The sequence below is a fragment of the Schistocerca nitens genome, chromosome 9, assembly GCF_023898315.1.
Source record: "Schistocerca nitens isolate TAMUIC-IGC-003100 chromosome 9, iqSchNite1.1, whole genome shotgun sequence".
Classification (NCBI taxonomy): Eukaryota; Metazoa; Arthropoda; class Insecta; order Orthoptera; family Acrididae; genus Schistocerca; species Schistocerca nitens.
The window spans coordinates 183560896-183578390 of NC_064622.1; the positions used below are offsets into that span (position 1 = coordinate 183560896).

Below are 17495 nucleotides of genomic sequence, written 5' to 3' on the forward strand. Positions count from 1 at the left end.
ATTAAGCTAGTACACAGCTTGCTTGGCCCAGTTGGCAGCATCAGGTGTACCAGTGAGAAAACCAAAATGTGCTCCCTCCAAGTAAAGTTCCACGGCAAGCTATGCTTTCGGTGCAAGATGACAACTAGTAATAATTTGCTGCATTACAAACTCCCCTGTTCCAATTTCATAGCGGTTTCCTGCGATCCTAGCTCTGTTATGATTGTACAGTGTGCGGATCTGCTCAATGACTGCACCTGAAGAGACCCTGGATTTGGTGTTCCACACAAGAATAATGCTGACCAAAGTGGCGTTAAGGACCAGTACCATATGAAACCTTTGTCCTGAGCCAGGGGAAATGTCACTTTATATAAGACAGCAACTCTTCATGGTGTGATACATTCTATCACGAGCCTTGAGTACTATGCTGTTGCTCAACTATCCCTAGAGCAACTTTTTGATAACCATATGTAACCATTGAGGTCCTTTGCAATAATTGCAAAGACTTTTCTTCTAGAAGTTGTTGACAAATGTTGTTTTGTGACCTGTTTCTACCCATGGCAACCTTTGCTTTATTTGGTGACCCATAGTTATTTAAAATTTAATAATGTTAGACAGAGAGAGGCACTGTGGTTATGAATAAGCACCCACCATGTAGTTGAAGTGTTGAATATGGTAAAGTGAAATATTTATGTTAATCTCTCTGCAGTAGCTTATCTGTCTTTTGTTGCTGTCATAAAATGTGTATTGTTGTGCATTTGCTTTGTTTTATGCCATTTATTTCTTGAAGTGTTTGCAGTAGGTTCTGGGTCCTGTCTGTAGTTCAAGAAAGGAATTAACTACTGTAATTTTGCATTTCGTAATACCAGAAATGAGTTAGCATTTGTTGTGCAATACTTGTGGTTAGTATTGTGTGTATATGTGAAAAATTGCAGCATGTTTGTTACTGGAATTTTTGGATCTGTAAGTCTGGTCTATTTTATGGGGATGCACTGGATTTCCATGGTATTGAGAAACTGTGTTCTGGCTGAAAATAGGACCATACAGAAGTTTGCAGTAAGAAATTCATCACGTATATCAGATGGCACACACAAAGTGTGTATTGATGACACACAAAGACTGGCAGGCGAGTATGTAAGAGATTTGTGAGACAAGCTACATGCCATGTTTGAACAGAAAACAAAGAAAGCTGCACATTCTGTTCAGTCAGAATTCTTCAGTTTTCGCACAAGTTCATGCAATGGCTTGGTGACACATGCGCACATTTTGAAAACTAAGTTCTTCGAATGTGAAACGTTTGAGTATTTACCATATGTATAGGGGGGGGAATGGCTATGTACATAAAAAACAGTATTCCATTTGAGTCCATAGACCTATCATGGCACTGCACTGAACATATACTTGAATGCTGTGCAGGGGCAGCTGAATTTAGTGAAACTAAATTTCTACTTCTAATTGTTGCTGTTTATACATCCCGTTACTCTGACTTCAGGGCGTTTCTGCTCAAGCTAGAGTGGATTCTTGATTCACTTTGTAGGAAGTACCAGAAATCTGGTGACTTTAATATAAATTTTGTGTATGATGGTGCAAGATAAAGGATGTTAGTAAAACTGCTAAATTCATGTGATCTGATGCAGACTGTATTTTTTCCAACGAGGGTGCAGGGGAACATTAGCACAGCCATAGAAAATATTTTTATTTGTTCTTCATTACTAGATGGGCATTCCGTTAGTAAAAGTGTGAATGGCCTTTCAGACCATGATGCACAAATTTTAACAGTAAAAGGCATTTGTACTCAAACAAATGTCACGTGTAATTACAAACTACGTAGGAAAGTTAATCCACCAGCAGTAGATAGTTTTTCAAACCTTGTCAAGGAACAAGACTGGCAAGATGTTAATAGTGCCGATAACATAGATGATAAATATAATGCTTTTCTTAACACGTTTCTCGTGCTCTTTGAGAGTTGCTTTCCATTAGAACATTCTGAATGGGGTACTAGAGGCTGACTAGTGGGATAAGGTTATCATGTAGAACAAAGCATGTATTATATCAAAATGTTAGAAGTTGTCACAATCAAGCTACAGTAGCCCATTACAAACAGTATTGTAAGGTGCTTAATAATGTTGTTAGGAAGGCAAAGAGTATGTGGTATGCAAATAGAAAGCTAATTTACAGGTTAACATTAAAACCATATGGTCAGTTATGAAGGAAGTGTCTAGTCAGCATCACAAGGCTGACGATTTAAAGTCAGTTTGCAGTAAAAATATTTCTGTTACTGATAAATCAGATTTATGTATAGTATTTAACAATCACTTTGATTGTTGCTGGTGAATTAAATAAAAACTTAGTTTCTACAGGGAATCGCATAAATCTCTTTGAAAATGTCTTTCCAAGACTGATATCTGAAATACTCCTCTGCGATACTGACAGGGGAGAGATTGAGCCAATAAATAAATTACTGAAGACTTCGGACTCTTGTGGACATGATGGGAGTATCTAGCAGAATATTAAATTACTGTGCTGCACATTTTAGCCCTGTTCTTGGCCATATTTGTAATTTTTTTCTTAAGTCTTGGTCACTTCCCTGAACGATTTAAGTACTCAGCACTAAAATGCTTTATAAAAAGGGAGAAAGGGATAATGTAGACAATTTTAGACCTATTTCTATGCCCTCGGTGTTTGATAAAGTTATTGAAAAGACTGTGTATGTAAGGATAATTGATCATTTTATATCACACAATTTGCTACCTGATGTACAGTTCGGCTTTATAAGTCATTTAACAACTGAGAATGCTATATTCTCTCTTCTCTGTGAGGTACTGGATGGGTTAAATAAAAGGTTTCAAATGCTGGGCATATTTTTTGATTTAACTAAGGTGTTTGATTGTGTTGATCACAAAATATTGCTCCAGAAGCTGGACCATTATAGAATACGGGGAGTAGCTCACTATTGATTCATCTCTTACTTTAGCAACAGACAACAAAAGGTCTCTATTCACAATGTTGAGAATGGCTGTGATGTGGGGTCTGAGTGGGGTATGGTCAAGTGGTGGGTGCCCCAGGAATCAATGTTGGGGTCACTCCTGTTCCTTATTTATATAAATAATATGCCCTCTAGTGTTACGGGTAACTCTAAAATATTTCTGTTTGCTGATGACGCTAGCTTGGTAGTAAAGCATGTTGTGTGCAACATTGGCTCAGTTTCAAATAGTGCAGTTCCTGACATAAGTTCATGGCTTGTAGAAAATAAACCATTGCTAAATCACAGTAAGACTCAGTTTTTACAGTTTTTAACACACAATTCAACAAAACCTGACATTTTAATGTCACAGAATGGGCATATGATTAGTGAAATGGAACAGTTCAAATTTCTAGGTGTTCAGGTAGATGGTAAACTGTCGTGGAAAGCCCATGTTCAGGATCTTCTTCAAAGACTTAATGCTGCCATTTTTGTTATTCGAATGGTGTCTGAAGTGAGTGATCATTCGACACGAAAATTAGTCTACTTTGCTTATTTTCATTCGCTTATGTCGTATGGTATTATATCCTGGGGTAAATCTTCCCATTCTGAAAGGATATTTTTGGCTCAGAAACGGGTGGTTCGGGCAGTAAGTGGTGTAATTCCATGAACTTCTTGTCGGCCCCTGTTCACGAGTCTGGGTATTTTGACATTGGCCTCTCAATATACATATTCCTTACTGACATTTCTTGTTAGCTATATTAGCTTATTCCCAAGAATAGGCAGCTTTCACTCTGTTAATAATTCGCAGAAATCAAACCTGCATTTGGATCAGATTTTCTTAACTCTTGTGCAGAAAGGTCTGCAGTATACTGCTGCATCCATTTTCAGTAAGCTACCACTCGAATTCAAAAATGTTAGCAGTAATGTGCTTTCAAATGTCACTCCTTCTATTCTGTCGAGGAGTTCCTTGAAAAAGTAAGCTGATTCTTGTTGTATTGTTGATTGCTTTTACTTAAACTTATGGATTGACTTTTTTTGGGTTCATAAACCTTTTATTTTTATCTGTTATTACTTTTATGTTGTAATTCCATGTAGTGACACATTCCATGACCTTGGAGATTTTCTCCTCAATTTAGTCCTACAAAATTTGACGTGTAAATGAAATAAAATAAATGTGCAGCACCTCGAAGGGATTTAGTGATATGGCTGATTGGGTGTACAGGATTCAGAAAAGTTTGTGGGCTAAAACGATCTCAAAGGTGCTGGAACCAACAGTTCAGAGATGTCCTAACAAATCACGGGCTTGGGGAAAGTAAGGCTGATTCATGCCTGTTCTATGGAGATTATTACAACAAGAAGTTGGTGATAGTTATGTAAATTGATGATGGATCTATATCTGCAAGTAAGGAGATGGACATTGACACTTCCCTAAGGGAAATTGAAGAGGAATTGAAGATTACTGTTGGGGCAGTGGGATACTTCTTAAATAATATTATCTACATCTGCATCTACATGGTTATCTGCAATTCACACTTACGTGCCTGGCACAGGGTTCATCGAACCATTATCATACTACTTCTCTACCATTCCAAACTCGAATGGTGCGTGGGAAAAAGGAACACCTAAGTCTTTCTGTTCGAGCTCTGATTTCTCTTGTTTTATTATGATGGTCATTTCTCCCTACATAGGTGGCTGTCAACAAAATATTTTCGCATTCGGAAGAGAAAGTTGGTGATTGAAGTTTTGAGCAATATCTGCTACCAAATGAGTTGGTCAGTAATAAATCAACTAATGCTCCATATCAAGAAGCAGTTAGCTGTCTTATACATTTAGGTATTGCTACATGGTCTGGTGTAGCATTTGTAGTGAGCTGTATGTAAGATTTTTTAGAGAATCCTCAAGAAAATCACTGGTCTTCGGTAAAAAGGATTCTAAAGTATATAAAACATTTAGTGTCATAGGGTTAGCCATGCAAGCAGAAGACTGGATATATGTATTGATGCTGATTATGCCTTTGATCTAGCAACTTGACACTTGATTAATGAAGTGACTGCAATATTGTATGGGGAAGTGGTTAGCTAGGCTAGTAAGTGCAACAGTGCATATCACTGCCAGCAACATATGGCTGCCAGGGAAGGGCAAGAGGAGGGAGATGGCTATCTAAGCTCCATGAAGAAATTTCACTGCTGGAAAGTGTTCCTGTCGTCTTGTTAATAATGCATGTGCAATTACACTGGGCAAAAATCCTGAATTTCAGAAGCATGCACTACATCTGTGAGAAAATTCAAGAGGGCCAGCTTGCTATTGAGAATGTATGAGGGAATAAGCAAGCTGCAGCTATTCTCATCAAATCAGTGCCACGTCTGGCTTGAATATTTAAAGTAATTAATCGGAATTTGTAGCAAAGTAAATAATTAGGGTAAGTGTTGAAGCGAAATGTTTTGTTTGCAGTGTAACGTGTCTGTCTTTTTGTTGCCACCCTAAAATATGAGTCATTTTGTAGCAACTACATTGTGTGTGCACTTTATATTGTGCCCTCATTTTTCTTGCAGTTTCTGCAATATGGAATGGATGACATGTGTGCATGCCTCAGTTATATAACTGTTACCTTTACTAAAATGGATCAGTTGTATATGGATAAGGGTGAAATCTGTAATTGCTTTATGAATTTTAGAAATAACAGAATTTGCTACTTCAGTTATGCATAATAGCAAAATTTATTTCAACAAGATGCTTTTCAGCAGCATGATGGCATCACCAGATTACATCTATTGTACATTATCTCGTAAGGTTTGTGCATATGCAGCAAGTGTAAGATATTGTATTATTCTTTGTGACAGTGAGGTTATATGGCAAGATTCTACCTTGAAATTCACAGTGGATTGCAATCTATTAATATTTTTTACACTAAAATGGCATATATGTTTCGAAGTAACATATATCTTTCTTGTGGAGTGACTGTATATTCCAAGTTTTCGCAGATAATCACCATACAAAACAATAACACTGCCTACAGTTCCTCAGGGCTATGTTAAAACTGGAGTGATAAATGGTAGTACTAGAAAGATATTCATGTTGAGAACAGGTATTATTAAACTTGGTGTAAATCAAGACAACTAATTGCGGTGACTGAAATTTTCTAACATCTACTTCCCTGTCTTCCCTTTGTTAGTTTGTTGTCCCTTTTTCATTCTATATTGCTGCATCCTTCTGTCTTTCATTTCTTCTTTTGCATTTTTAAAATCTCTTTTGTCTTCATTGTATGCAACTTATTGACTTCAGTTGCCAAAAAGCCATTGGAGAAAAAGTTAATTGCTTTTTCTTGCTGATCATCCCTGTATCTAATAAGAATATGCTGCCACTCAGATTTAGGCCTAGTTATATTTGTGGCTATAATTGTGTTTTCTATTTTATTGTATGTTGTAGGTGATTACTGGACCTGTAATGGTTGCTGGTGATCACAAATTTCACCCAGAATGCTTTTGCTGTACATCATGTGGAAGTTTCATTGGCGATGGAGAGTCATATGCACTTGTGGAGCGCTCCAAGCTCTATTGGTGAGTCGTTCTGTGAGCTAGACTTTATTATAGCTAATACAATGGAATTTCAAAATTTGAGGAAATCTCCTCTCACCCACCCCCGTTCACTCTTCCTGCACTTGCAACACCCCCCCCCCCCCCCCCCTTCTCTCTCTCTCTCTCTCTCTCTCTCTCTCTCTCTCTCTCTCTCACACACACACACACACACACACACACACACACACACACACACACACGTATGTATCAGCTTGACAAAAGTATACTATTTATGGATTAATTAATGTAGTCGTGAAAGCTCTTTTTGCTAGTCAGTTTGCTCTTGGGCTAACATTCCCACTAAAACCTAGGTACCTGTTTTCCTCAGATGTGCCACCAGAAGAGTAGCAGAACTTTACTTTAAATTCATTGTTATTTTGGTTTTGTTTATAGATTTTCTTAAAGCTTGTTAAATATATGTTCCCTATTTCAAAACAAGCCATTTTGATTTACCACGGTTTTTCCAAACCATATAAGATGTTCTGTTTACCTCTGTGACTGTTCTGCATCATTAATAAGTTACCTATTTCATAAAGTAATGGTAAAATCTGTGTTAGTTAAGTCATTAATATGCTTTCATCATTGCCTAATCAAAAACAATAAACCAGATCAAAAACAAATTAAGCTAATTATGGGGTGAGAGCGTGTGGTGTATAGTATAAATTTGTTAGGACACATCATTAACTTTTCGTTTTTGCTTGAATAGTGGTTTCCATGTTTATATTTCTATTATCAGTGGTCAGTGCTACAAACGCCAGATGCAACCTCTTACAAAGACTGTTGGTGGTATGTCAAATGCACGAAAACCGCATTCGATACGCCTGGTAGAGATACCACCTTTGAATGATGGACAGCGAAGTATTAAACTTAGTGCAGAAGGAGGTCGTGGTATTCCAGTTGTTCATTCTGAACCATATGGATGCCGTGGATTACGGATCTCAGAGTAAGAATCTTTTAACTTTGTTTAGTAGTGTTCATGTATGTAAATATGTACCACACATTTCAATATTTCCATCTCTTTTGTGATTGTAAATAAAAATTAATGAATTATAAGCTAACATTAAAAGTTTAGTCCAGCTTGTGCATGCTAAGATTCGTGGTAATCATTGTTTCTTAATATGCTATTTTGTGAAGTGCTTTGATGCCATTTATATTTGGAGCAGAATTCAATGTTGTAAATATGTTTAGAGGTTGTGAAAATTGAATTTCTTTCAGTGTATAAAATGTTAAAACAACTTGTGAGAATCAGTGGGTTTGCACCTGTAGGTTTTTTGTATAGTGGCTATTACTTGCTGTTACGACCATGTTTCCCATGGGAAATTATACAGTTGCAATATGTGGTGACATGTGACACTTTGATTTGCGATCGAGTCATAGCTTTGCAGGGAAACTGTGGCTAACTGTTTATTTTTATTGAAGCTATGCAGTAAGGATCAAATACAGTAATAAGGGACAAAAAGCTGTTGCTGTTAAATGTTGAAGGTCCTTTAATGTGATCAAATTTTTTAGAACAATTTTCGAAACAAAGTTTCTTTCTTTACCAGAATGTAATGTAATTGTTAGTTGGTTTTGAACACTTTAATTTGATTTTGTACATTTTTACATTTATATTTTGTCAGATGTCTGAATTCAAAACTAAGTTCACTGACATTTTGTGGTGCTGTTGATAGAAGATAGTCGTGATTCCAGTGAAATTATTAATGCCAGTTGTCGGCATAATATTTAGGTAACTGGTTTGGTAATCAGCTGTTGCTGTCGGTGCCTGATGTGTGTAACATTCAGACTCCAACCAAGTAGACAAATTGATGTGGGATAATAGTTAAGGTGGTAGAAACATCATTTGGGAGGATGGCAGGTTAAAACCCTGTCCGCCCACGCAGACTTAAATTTTTGATGGTTTTCTTAAATAATGTAAGGCAAATACAGATTTTTGTGAAAAATGACAGCAGACTTTCCTTAGCCATTCATAGCGTGTGCCCCATTGCTGTTGACCTAGTCATCGATAGTACGTTTTTCTGTGAAGCTGTGGGGTATTGTTCACAACATGCTGTCATCTACGTGAGACTCAGATTCCTAATGCTGGCCATGCACCTTTTATTTGCATTACCTCTCTTTGTTACGGTAATTTATGTATAGCATCTGCATCTGCATCGGCACTCTGCAAACTGCCATACTGTGTACACCACTCACAATGTACAACGCCTTTGTTGTTATATCTTACCTACACTGTAATGAGCTGTGGTGTTACATTTCTGTACTGATTAAACAGAGGTGAAACTTGCAGCTCTTAATGAAATCATTTTTAGCACTTTGATTAATTGAACTTTACCATGGTGCTACTGTCTCCTAGTTTGAAAGTAGAATATTGGCAGTGAATTAATTTCTTTTTGTGAAATATTAGATGAAATAATGTTAATTGCATGTTCATGACAAAATGATTTGCTGTAAATATCAATAATGCTGATTTTTTAAAAAAAAGTACTAATTACTTTTGTTGAAAATGGGAAGTTTATTGCCATTTGAGGCCTCAGTACTACTGAATGTTATTTTCAAATAAAAGTGTCTACCATTATCTGTGAGAAAACTGTGCCACCTTGAAAGATTTGTTGTACTGGAACACAGGTAGCAAAGTTAAACAGTACTGACATGACATTGCTGTAAAGATCTTCAGTTATTAATAAATGGTGCAATTGGAGGAATACTACAGACAACACTGTGTCCTCAATGGGTCTACCATTTTCAAGGCAGAGGAAACTGTAAACAAAACTGTTACACTGTAGACATTGATGTGAAACTTGCATTACTACTATGTATAAATACATTGATTAGCTTGATTTTTCTTTGTGTGAGAACCTGTGGAACATGAGTTTTTTTAAAAAAAAATCACAAAAATGGATGTAAAGATTGAGGGAGATCTTAAGTATTGTGTCTGAACTGTAGCTGAAATGTATTAAAGCTTTTCTTTTCTTGGGATGTTGATTAAAGTTCTAGTGTCAATATGTGATTTGGCTGCGGTGTTGCTTGCAAGAGAGGTGGGGATTCAGACTGGGGTTCTACCACCAGGAGAAGGTATATTGTGGCTTGTGTATTTTTCTTTTGAATAAATGTAAATAGTTCATCTTGTGTATCCTGCTCTGGCAGAAGTTTTACAACAAATTATTATTATTATTTATTTATCCTACGTGTCCGAGATATACAGAGTCTGTCCCAAAAGTTCCTGGAATGAATTTTTAAAAATCATTTATTCAGTATCGGTTCAGTCTTTGCAGAAGTTTCCTAAGTATTCTCCCCGTACTGTGATGCACTGTTGCCAGTGCTTCATCCATTCTTTGAAGTTGTCCTGAAAGTTGTCAATGAGAACCTCCTTCAGTGCAATTGTTGAAGCTGCTTTTACAATCTCCAGGATTCTTTTGACCTTTGGGAATAAAAAGAAGTCTGCTGGTGCCAGATTGGGGCTTTAACGGAGGCTGGAGCAGTGCTGCCACACACATTTTGGCCAGTAGATCGGAGGCAGTGAGCATGCTGTGGCTGGATGTGTTGTCATGGTGTAGATCCAGTTGTCAAGAATTTCTTTTCAGCCACTTTGATCCTTGTTGTGCAATAGTTAAAGCGCTTCACAGTAAAACTCTTTGTTGACTGTTTGTCCTTGCGACATGATTTCACAGTGGATCGAACATTTTCTGTCAAAAAACGCAGTGAGCATTGCCTTGTTTTGTGAATTGCTCATCCTTGTATTTTTCAGGCAAGGAGACTCCTTGGTGTGCCACTTGATACTATGATGCTTTGTTTCGGGATTGTACTGAAAAATCCACATCTCATCCCCTGTGGTTACTCTGTCCAAATATTAGGAGTCCGTTTCATAGGACTTGAGCAATTCCTGGCACTTCAATAAATGCTGCTCCTCTCACTCATCAGGATTTTGGTTCTGTTTTCATGCAGAGTTTCCTTGTTTGAAGATCCTAGTTAAGATGTGGTGAAAGATTGATTTGGGTATTCCACACTCCTCTGCAATCATCTGAACCATTAATAGTTGGTCCTTGTCCACAACTTGCAAGTTTTGGACAGGGTCACCCTTTTGGTGATGTTGCCTGGCATCTACATCTACATTTATATTCCGCAAGCCACCCAACGGTGTGTGGCGGAGGTGGTCATTGTTGTTTATGGACACCCAACCTTCCTGGAACCTTTTGTGCCACATGAAAGTTTGGCTTTGTTCCAGTGCCTCATCAGTGTAGGCTTTCCGAAGCATTTCAAGCATCTCTGCCCCATTTTTCCCGCAGTTTCACACAGGACTTGATTGCATGAAGGTGTTCCAAAATCTGGTCCATTTTTTGCTCGACAAGAGTGCAGTAGATACTTAAGAGTGTAGCATGACCCGACCACAACAACTGCCCACAGGTGACTGACACTTCTCTCGTTTTGAAGCTTCGATCCCCACCAACTTCTCCCCCAGAAGTTCTACCCGGCCACACAGTGTTGTCACCTATCAAAAATCTTACCATGAACGTTTGGGACAGACCCTCTACAACAATGTGAGATACAAATTTTAAACTGTGAGTTGTACAGTATTGCTAAATTTCTTGGATTATGTGTGATAACACACTAATAACTGAACACTGCACTGTGCATAAGACAAGATTTGCAGTTAAAATTTTAATTAACTTAAAGTTAGTAACAGTAGAAATTAAAAATTAAACACACAATCATAACAACACAACTCAGACCAGTTATGTACTGTTCCATTATACTTACATTCAGACATACTGTAGAACAGTCACACTGAAAACTAAAAGTACAAGAATTGTTCGAAAAAATTGGGTTCTAAGCAGTCAACAACAGAAAAGTGTGTGCAAGAATGACATTTTTTTTTCTTTATTCCTAAATGCATTTCTACTTTCCGAAACTGTTAGGGGTAATTAATTGTAAAAGCACACTTCCTATTGTTTCTTGCATTGAGTAAACTTTTGGTGGATCTTCTACTATTCAGGTGAATGTCTAAACTAGAATGAGTATTATGATCAGAATAGACTTATTGATTTCAAACAAATGCAAATTCTTATTAACAAAGTCACAGTTTCTAAGACGTAAATGCAGGGAACAGGCAGTATTTTCAGTTCCCTGAAAATTGGGTTCGTGGAGGTACATGGAGACATATGCTTCATCCTTGAGAACTTTCTTTCTATCACAAAAAATTTTACCAACCAGCTCTCACAAATAGGATCCCATATGGAGAAAACCCTGAGTGATGTAAAGCAAAATAAACTGTTTTTAGGATTGAGTGAGCACTATTTCTTTACTAGCATTTCTCTGTGAATATTGCATTGTAAGTTATTGTGTATCAAAGACCGAAGACATTTGATCTCATTAACTTGCTCTATTGTTTCATCATCAATTAGTATGGGCTTCACGTAGGTAGGATGATTTTTGGAGGCACTGAAAGGCATATGAGCAGTTTTGCTTTTTTAAAATATTATTTTGGCTTGTGCATCCAGAAAATTAGCCTGTTGATAGATCCTGATACTACTTCCTTAACGATCTGAAGAGATGGATTTTGGAGGAGATGTGTGTCATCTGCAAACAATACAGGTAAGACAGGTCATTGATAAATAAGAGGAAAAGTAAGGGCCCAAGAACTGAATGTTGAGGGGCACCAAAACTGATGGTAATTTCGTTGTATATAATTTTGTACATTGTTTGTTGGAGAATTCAACCACCCGCCTGCTATTAGTGAGGTATGACTGAAACCACATATTGCAAGTGCTCCAGTTTTTCAAGCAGCCAAGAGTGATGAAGTCAAATGCTTTAGCCAGTTGTACGAAAAGATCAGACACAATGTTTATCATTAAAAGCATGCAGAATTTTTTCAGTAAAAGAAAATAAAGCTTTATTTAAGAAACCTCTTTTTGCAAAAACTAAACTGATATTTGTGAGCAGGCAGTACTTATCAAGGAATGAAATTACACAATACATTACTTTTTCTAGAATCTTTGATATGACAGAACGGAGATGGATTCATAATTGTTAAAATCTTATGTCCCTCCCTTTTTTTTGAACACAGGAATAACTTTAGCAATAAAGATTTTGTAGCAAAATTTTTCAGTAAAAATCAGACATGCTGCAACATTATATGAATATGAGTCTGTATTATTTTATTATTGTTAGTAGTATTATTATTTTAGTGAATTTTACAACATTGGTTGCTGTCTACTGTTCATATTAAAAGTACGTTGAAATAGCTTTTTGTGCTGTTGATATCAGATGTATAAAATTTGTATTATTAGTGTAAATACTATGGTAAGAATTTACCCATGTTTTAGTGTTCAGTTTCATAAATATCCCCTTTATATTAGTTTAAATATGTTTCAAAATATAAGTAGTAAATATAGAACTGAGTCACTCTTAGAACATTACCTTACTATGGCTTCTCTTACATTAATATTTATCGTAGTAACTATGTGTCTACAAATGGAAGAAGGCATTCTCAAGGTCTGCTGTTGAAGACTGACAGCAATAACAGTAGCGCCTGCTTTGATAAAGGTGTTGTCTGAGATAAGGATTTGTTTGTTTTTTGAAGGTATGAGTGAAAGGTGATGACCAGAGGTCAGAACAGTATGACTCATGTTCTCAGATAAGGACTATCTTGTGGTCATTCAGACAGTGTACAGCAGTGTGAACTTGTGTTTTTGCAGGATACTGAGTATAGTTCATGGCAAAGTTGGCAAGTTGGCTGTATCACTTCTTGAGGCAGCCTTTAGATTATGCTGCCATCTATCACGTTATAGGTACTGTTGTTCATATACAAATGTGTGATGCATGTTCCTGCTTTGATCTAGTTGAATGCCAATAGTGTTATGTCTTTGCATTGGGAATTTAGTTGTCACAAATTGCATAGTAATACTGCTCTTGAAGCTACAGTTAGTTAATTCTATATTGAAGTTAAGTATCTCATGATACAAGGAATAATTGGGAGCATAATACCTTTAAGCCATTGCTTGTGGTATGTGTGTCATATAGCAGCAGCTTTATCACAGGAAAAACTTAAAAAATAGACAAATTACCAACAGCAATAATAGACTTTAAAGATTTTGTTAAAAAATGAAATAAAATGCTGAATCAGTAACAGCATGAAAAGGATTATGAACAAATGACTGAATGGACTGGACATATTGCATGTTTAATAATAAAGAAAATTTTTAAGTGATTTAATGATAATTTTTAAAGATTAGATAGGCTGCCATTTTAGAACAGGTCCTTTGTCTGCTTTGGAGGGTCTTGCTCAGCAAATGATGATACAAATATTCTGACTTCAAAGAATATAGTTTATTGTGAACAGTTTTTCTCACATCCTTCTCTCAGAGAACAAATGGCTGCACAAGAGTTCAATTGTTCATTGCACCAGAAAATTTGCATGTTCATTATTCTGATATCGTTGCACTTTGGTGGCATATTGAGCAAGTATTTACTTCTTTGTGTTTGCACAATAATGTATTTTACCCTTTTGTGCATGCCTTTGCATGTGTTTGGGGTCTGATGATTTGTCCTTTACTAAGATGTTTATCTTATTTAATTTTTTAAATTGTTGATATTATCCATAAGCACATATATTCTTGGGAAAACCAAACAAATGTTGTAAAATAATGTGTCCTGCTTCTAATGACACCTTATGATGTACATTTAATGAAATTTGTAAACTACAGACTGCATGTAATGAAAGTTATATACTTAAGAGTTTCCTTTCTTGTCTTATGCACAGTATTTGTAAAACTGATTTGTGAATGACCCCTGGGGAATGACAGTAACCGTTGAAGTTTTGTAGTTCAGATTGATAGCAAGAACAGAATAGGATATTTCTGTGATTTTTATAAGATGAAAACTGCAAAAGACAAAAATTGTTTTAACAGTATTTAACAGAAATTTCTCCCTTTTTTAAATTTCATTGCAACTTTCCATGTTGTCAGCAAGAACATAAGATGAGTTTGTTATTTTGCTGAAATTTGTTAGTAATGAGATTAAAAAATTAATGGGTTCCACATGTTAACTGAAAAATCCAGGTCTTCTTCTCACTAGTGAAGAAATTATCAATAAAATAGCAAGGTAGAAGCCCATTGAAGCCCATATCTCTCAATGTTAAAGTTGTTGAAGGAAATAGAAATTGAACTAAATAATTCTTGTGACAATAATTACAATCGGTAATTTGTGTTCAGAAGTTCGAGTGAAGTTAGTGTCAAACATCTTTTCTCTAAGTTTGATCAATTTCTTGTAGTCAGATTTTACGAGGTAGTAGACACAGTTATGTTGTCAAGGTGTTAAGTTTCCAGAATCATACTGTATGCATACTGCAGATAAGTCAGTGGAGAAACTGTAGGTGCTGATTTGTGTTCCTTGTTATGTAAATTAACAATGGCAACAATCAATTATTGATAATAGTACTCAATTGGGTAGATAAAAAAATCTACTCACGAAGCAGTGGCAGAACACACATAAAAGACTGTTGTGATTAGCAAGCTATCGGAGCTCCGAAAGTTTGCCAATCGCAACAGTGTCTTGTGTGTGTTCTGCCGCCGCTTGGTTAGTAGATTTTTATCCAACCAGTTAAATAATTTTATTATATAAATTCATTTTTATGTCTTTAAAGTTCCATGTTATAAGCCAGACTTGCAAACATGTGAATGTCTGATGATGCACAAAATGCAGTTTGTAAAGTAAGACTGTTCTAATGGTTAAAAACTGTTTCCTATTTGAATTCAACTCAGATTTACCACAGATAATGTATGAGCTTCAAAGTTTGATAAGAATCAGTAAAATGATAATTTGCATTGAAAAACAGGATTAGTTAAACATCACATTTGATTTTAAATTTGTGTTTCATTATTAGAAAACCCTACTTCTTTCCTTTTACTTTAGTTTGCATATACAGGAACTTCTTTACACCTCAAGGGTCCCATAAAGAATAGGGTTAAGTGCAGTCTAACGTGTCAATCTTTCTCTAATTGTTTGAGACTGCTAAGCATTACATGCCCATTGCCTGTAGTGCTCTGTGAATGTTTAGTATTACTGTTCTTATTTTCTTGAGTTTCGTTTTGACTCTTTACACATACAGTTTTCAAAATAAAATGTTCCTTTTGTGCATCCACTATTAATATCAATTAAATGAAACTGCACAACCTAGGTGGAATTTGCTGTTGTAAGTTAGAGGTAGGTAATTAGTGTAGCTAAAATTAGTGGATGCAGTAGTTAGGAGATGAAGTAGATACAAAATTTAACATTTCAAAACCAAACATAATCAAATGCAATTCAGAAATTAGGACAGTTATGCTCGAGTTGGAAAAAGTACTTCATATTTTGTGTAACTTAACTGCACATTCAATACTGCAAAGATTCGTCCAGTAAAAGTAATGTTTTTCTCCTCCTTAACTATCCAACTGAGCAAATTTTTCTGCTCCTTGTGACCTCACTGTCAAAAGTGTATAAATTCTAATCTTCCTTCCTTCTGTAGGTTTTACAAAGGAAGTGTGTATATCGGGTGTTTCTGATTCACTGTTGGATAAAGACCTCTTCCAAATGCCTCATGTCTGCTAATAAACTCTAGTCATCAACCATCCATTCAAGATACGTTGGAAATTCATTTTTAAATATGACACTGAATTTCCCTAAATGAACTCTACAAAAATTTTAGTTCTGTATTACTGTCAGCTCATTCAGCAATTCTCATTACTACTCATTATGGTCTTCCTTGTACACTTACTGTGTACCGTTATTGTGTTACTACAGTGCATTTTCAGTCCTACTCTTGCACGTACTCCAGCGACTTCAATTGTTCTTTATTACACTAGTTCATTTGAGGAGAACAAAACAGATCTCAACCACAAATTTAATGTGCTATAGGAAAAAATGGGTTATATATACTCATTCATGAGCCTCATGATAAAGGAAAAAATTTCCCATTGTTGCAGGGAGTAGTTTTGCTGAAATAAAGTCAGTTGTCCGACTTAAAAACTCTCCTCAGTGGTAAATAAATATACTTTCATATTTTTGTTTTCAATAGCTGCATTTTTTCCTATTCACTTAAATTCCAATCAATTCCAAAGTCACAAGGCTTCATCTTAAGGCATAAATGATGGATGTCCAGTACAGCCACAGATAAATCATCTCAACAAGAGACAGCATCCATCTATCAACAGGTATAGCCATATGTGTTTATAGCTCCTTCATGTTCACATCTCACCACCTGATCTCAGACTGCTTCAAAATACATTACTCTAAGCATCCATAAGGTTTGCAGGAGAGCTTCTGTAAAGGTTGGAAGGTAGGAGACGAGGTACTGGCAGAAGTAAAGCTGTGAGGACGGAGTGTGAGTCGTGCTTGGGTAGCTCAGTTGGTAGAGCACTTGCCCGCGAAAGGCAAAGGTCCCGAGTTTGAGTCTCGGTCTGGCACACAGTTTTAATCTGCCAGGAAGTTTCATCCATAAGACCTGTTCACAGTTTGGATATAAACGAAGGATTCTCCTGTTATCAGTAGGTCATTTCTCTTCTATGAAATGCAACACACTCTGTAAGTTATTTAGTTAGTTTCAGTAAAACCCCAAATTAATTAATCGACTTTTAACTGTATTCAATAACTCTACTTTCCTTGTAACGATACTGGCAGACGCGTTGAAAGAATCTGAAATATATTTCCATTGACTTAGGTCATGTGATCTGATGTCACTGTCACTGAGTCTCCAAAGTTAAAATATGTAATTGTTTGGTTAACGAAGTGTCGAAATTGTGAATTTTACTTTTTTAGAGTTATGGCCTAAAAATAAAGAAAGCTTGCTATTCATCTGCAATGTCGATGACAATCTTAACAAAAATCCCTCTGACATGGCGAAGAAATATGGTTTAGTGCCACCTGTTACAAAATTAGGAAATGTTCTTAAATGCTCAGGGTGTATAATGGTGCATGTGGATTCAAAAAGGAAGAACATTCATATTTCT

The 17495-nt window shown here is 36.2% G+C and overlaps 1 protein-coding gene across 1 annotated transcript in view; it reads left to right on the plus strand.

Moving 5' to 3' along the window:
- Positions 1-17495, plus strand: part of LOC126203522 (LIM domain kinase 1) — a 170525-nt gene that overhangs the window by 52860 nt on the left and 100170 nt on the right. Inside the window, exons 4-6 of the mRNA XM_049937846.1 lie at positions 6371-6501; positions 7256-7462; positions 13209-13301. Coding sequence (XP_049793803.1) covers positions 6371-6501; positions 7256-7462; positions 13209-13301 — 431 coding nt within the window. The remainder of the gene's footprint in view (positions 1-6370; positions 6502-7255; positions 7463-13208; positions 13302-17495) is intronic.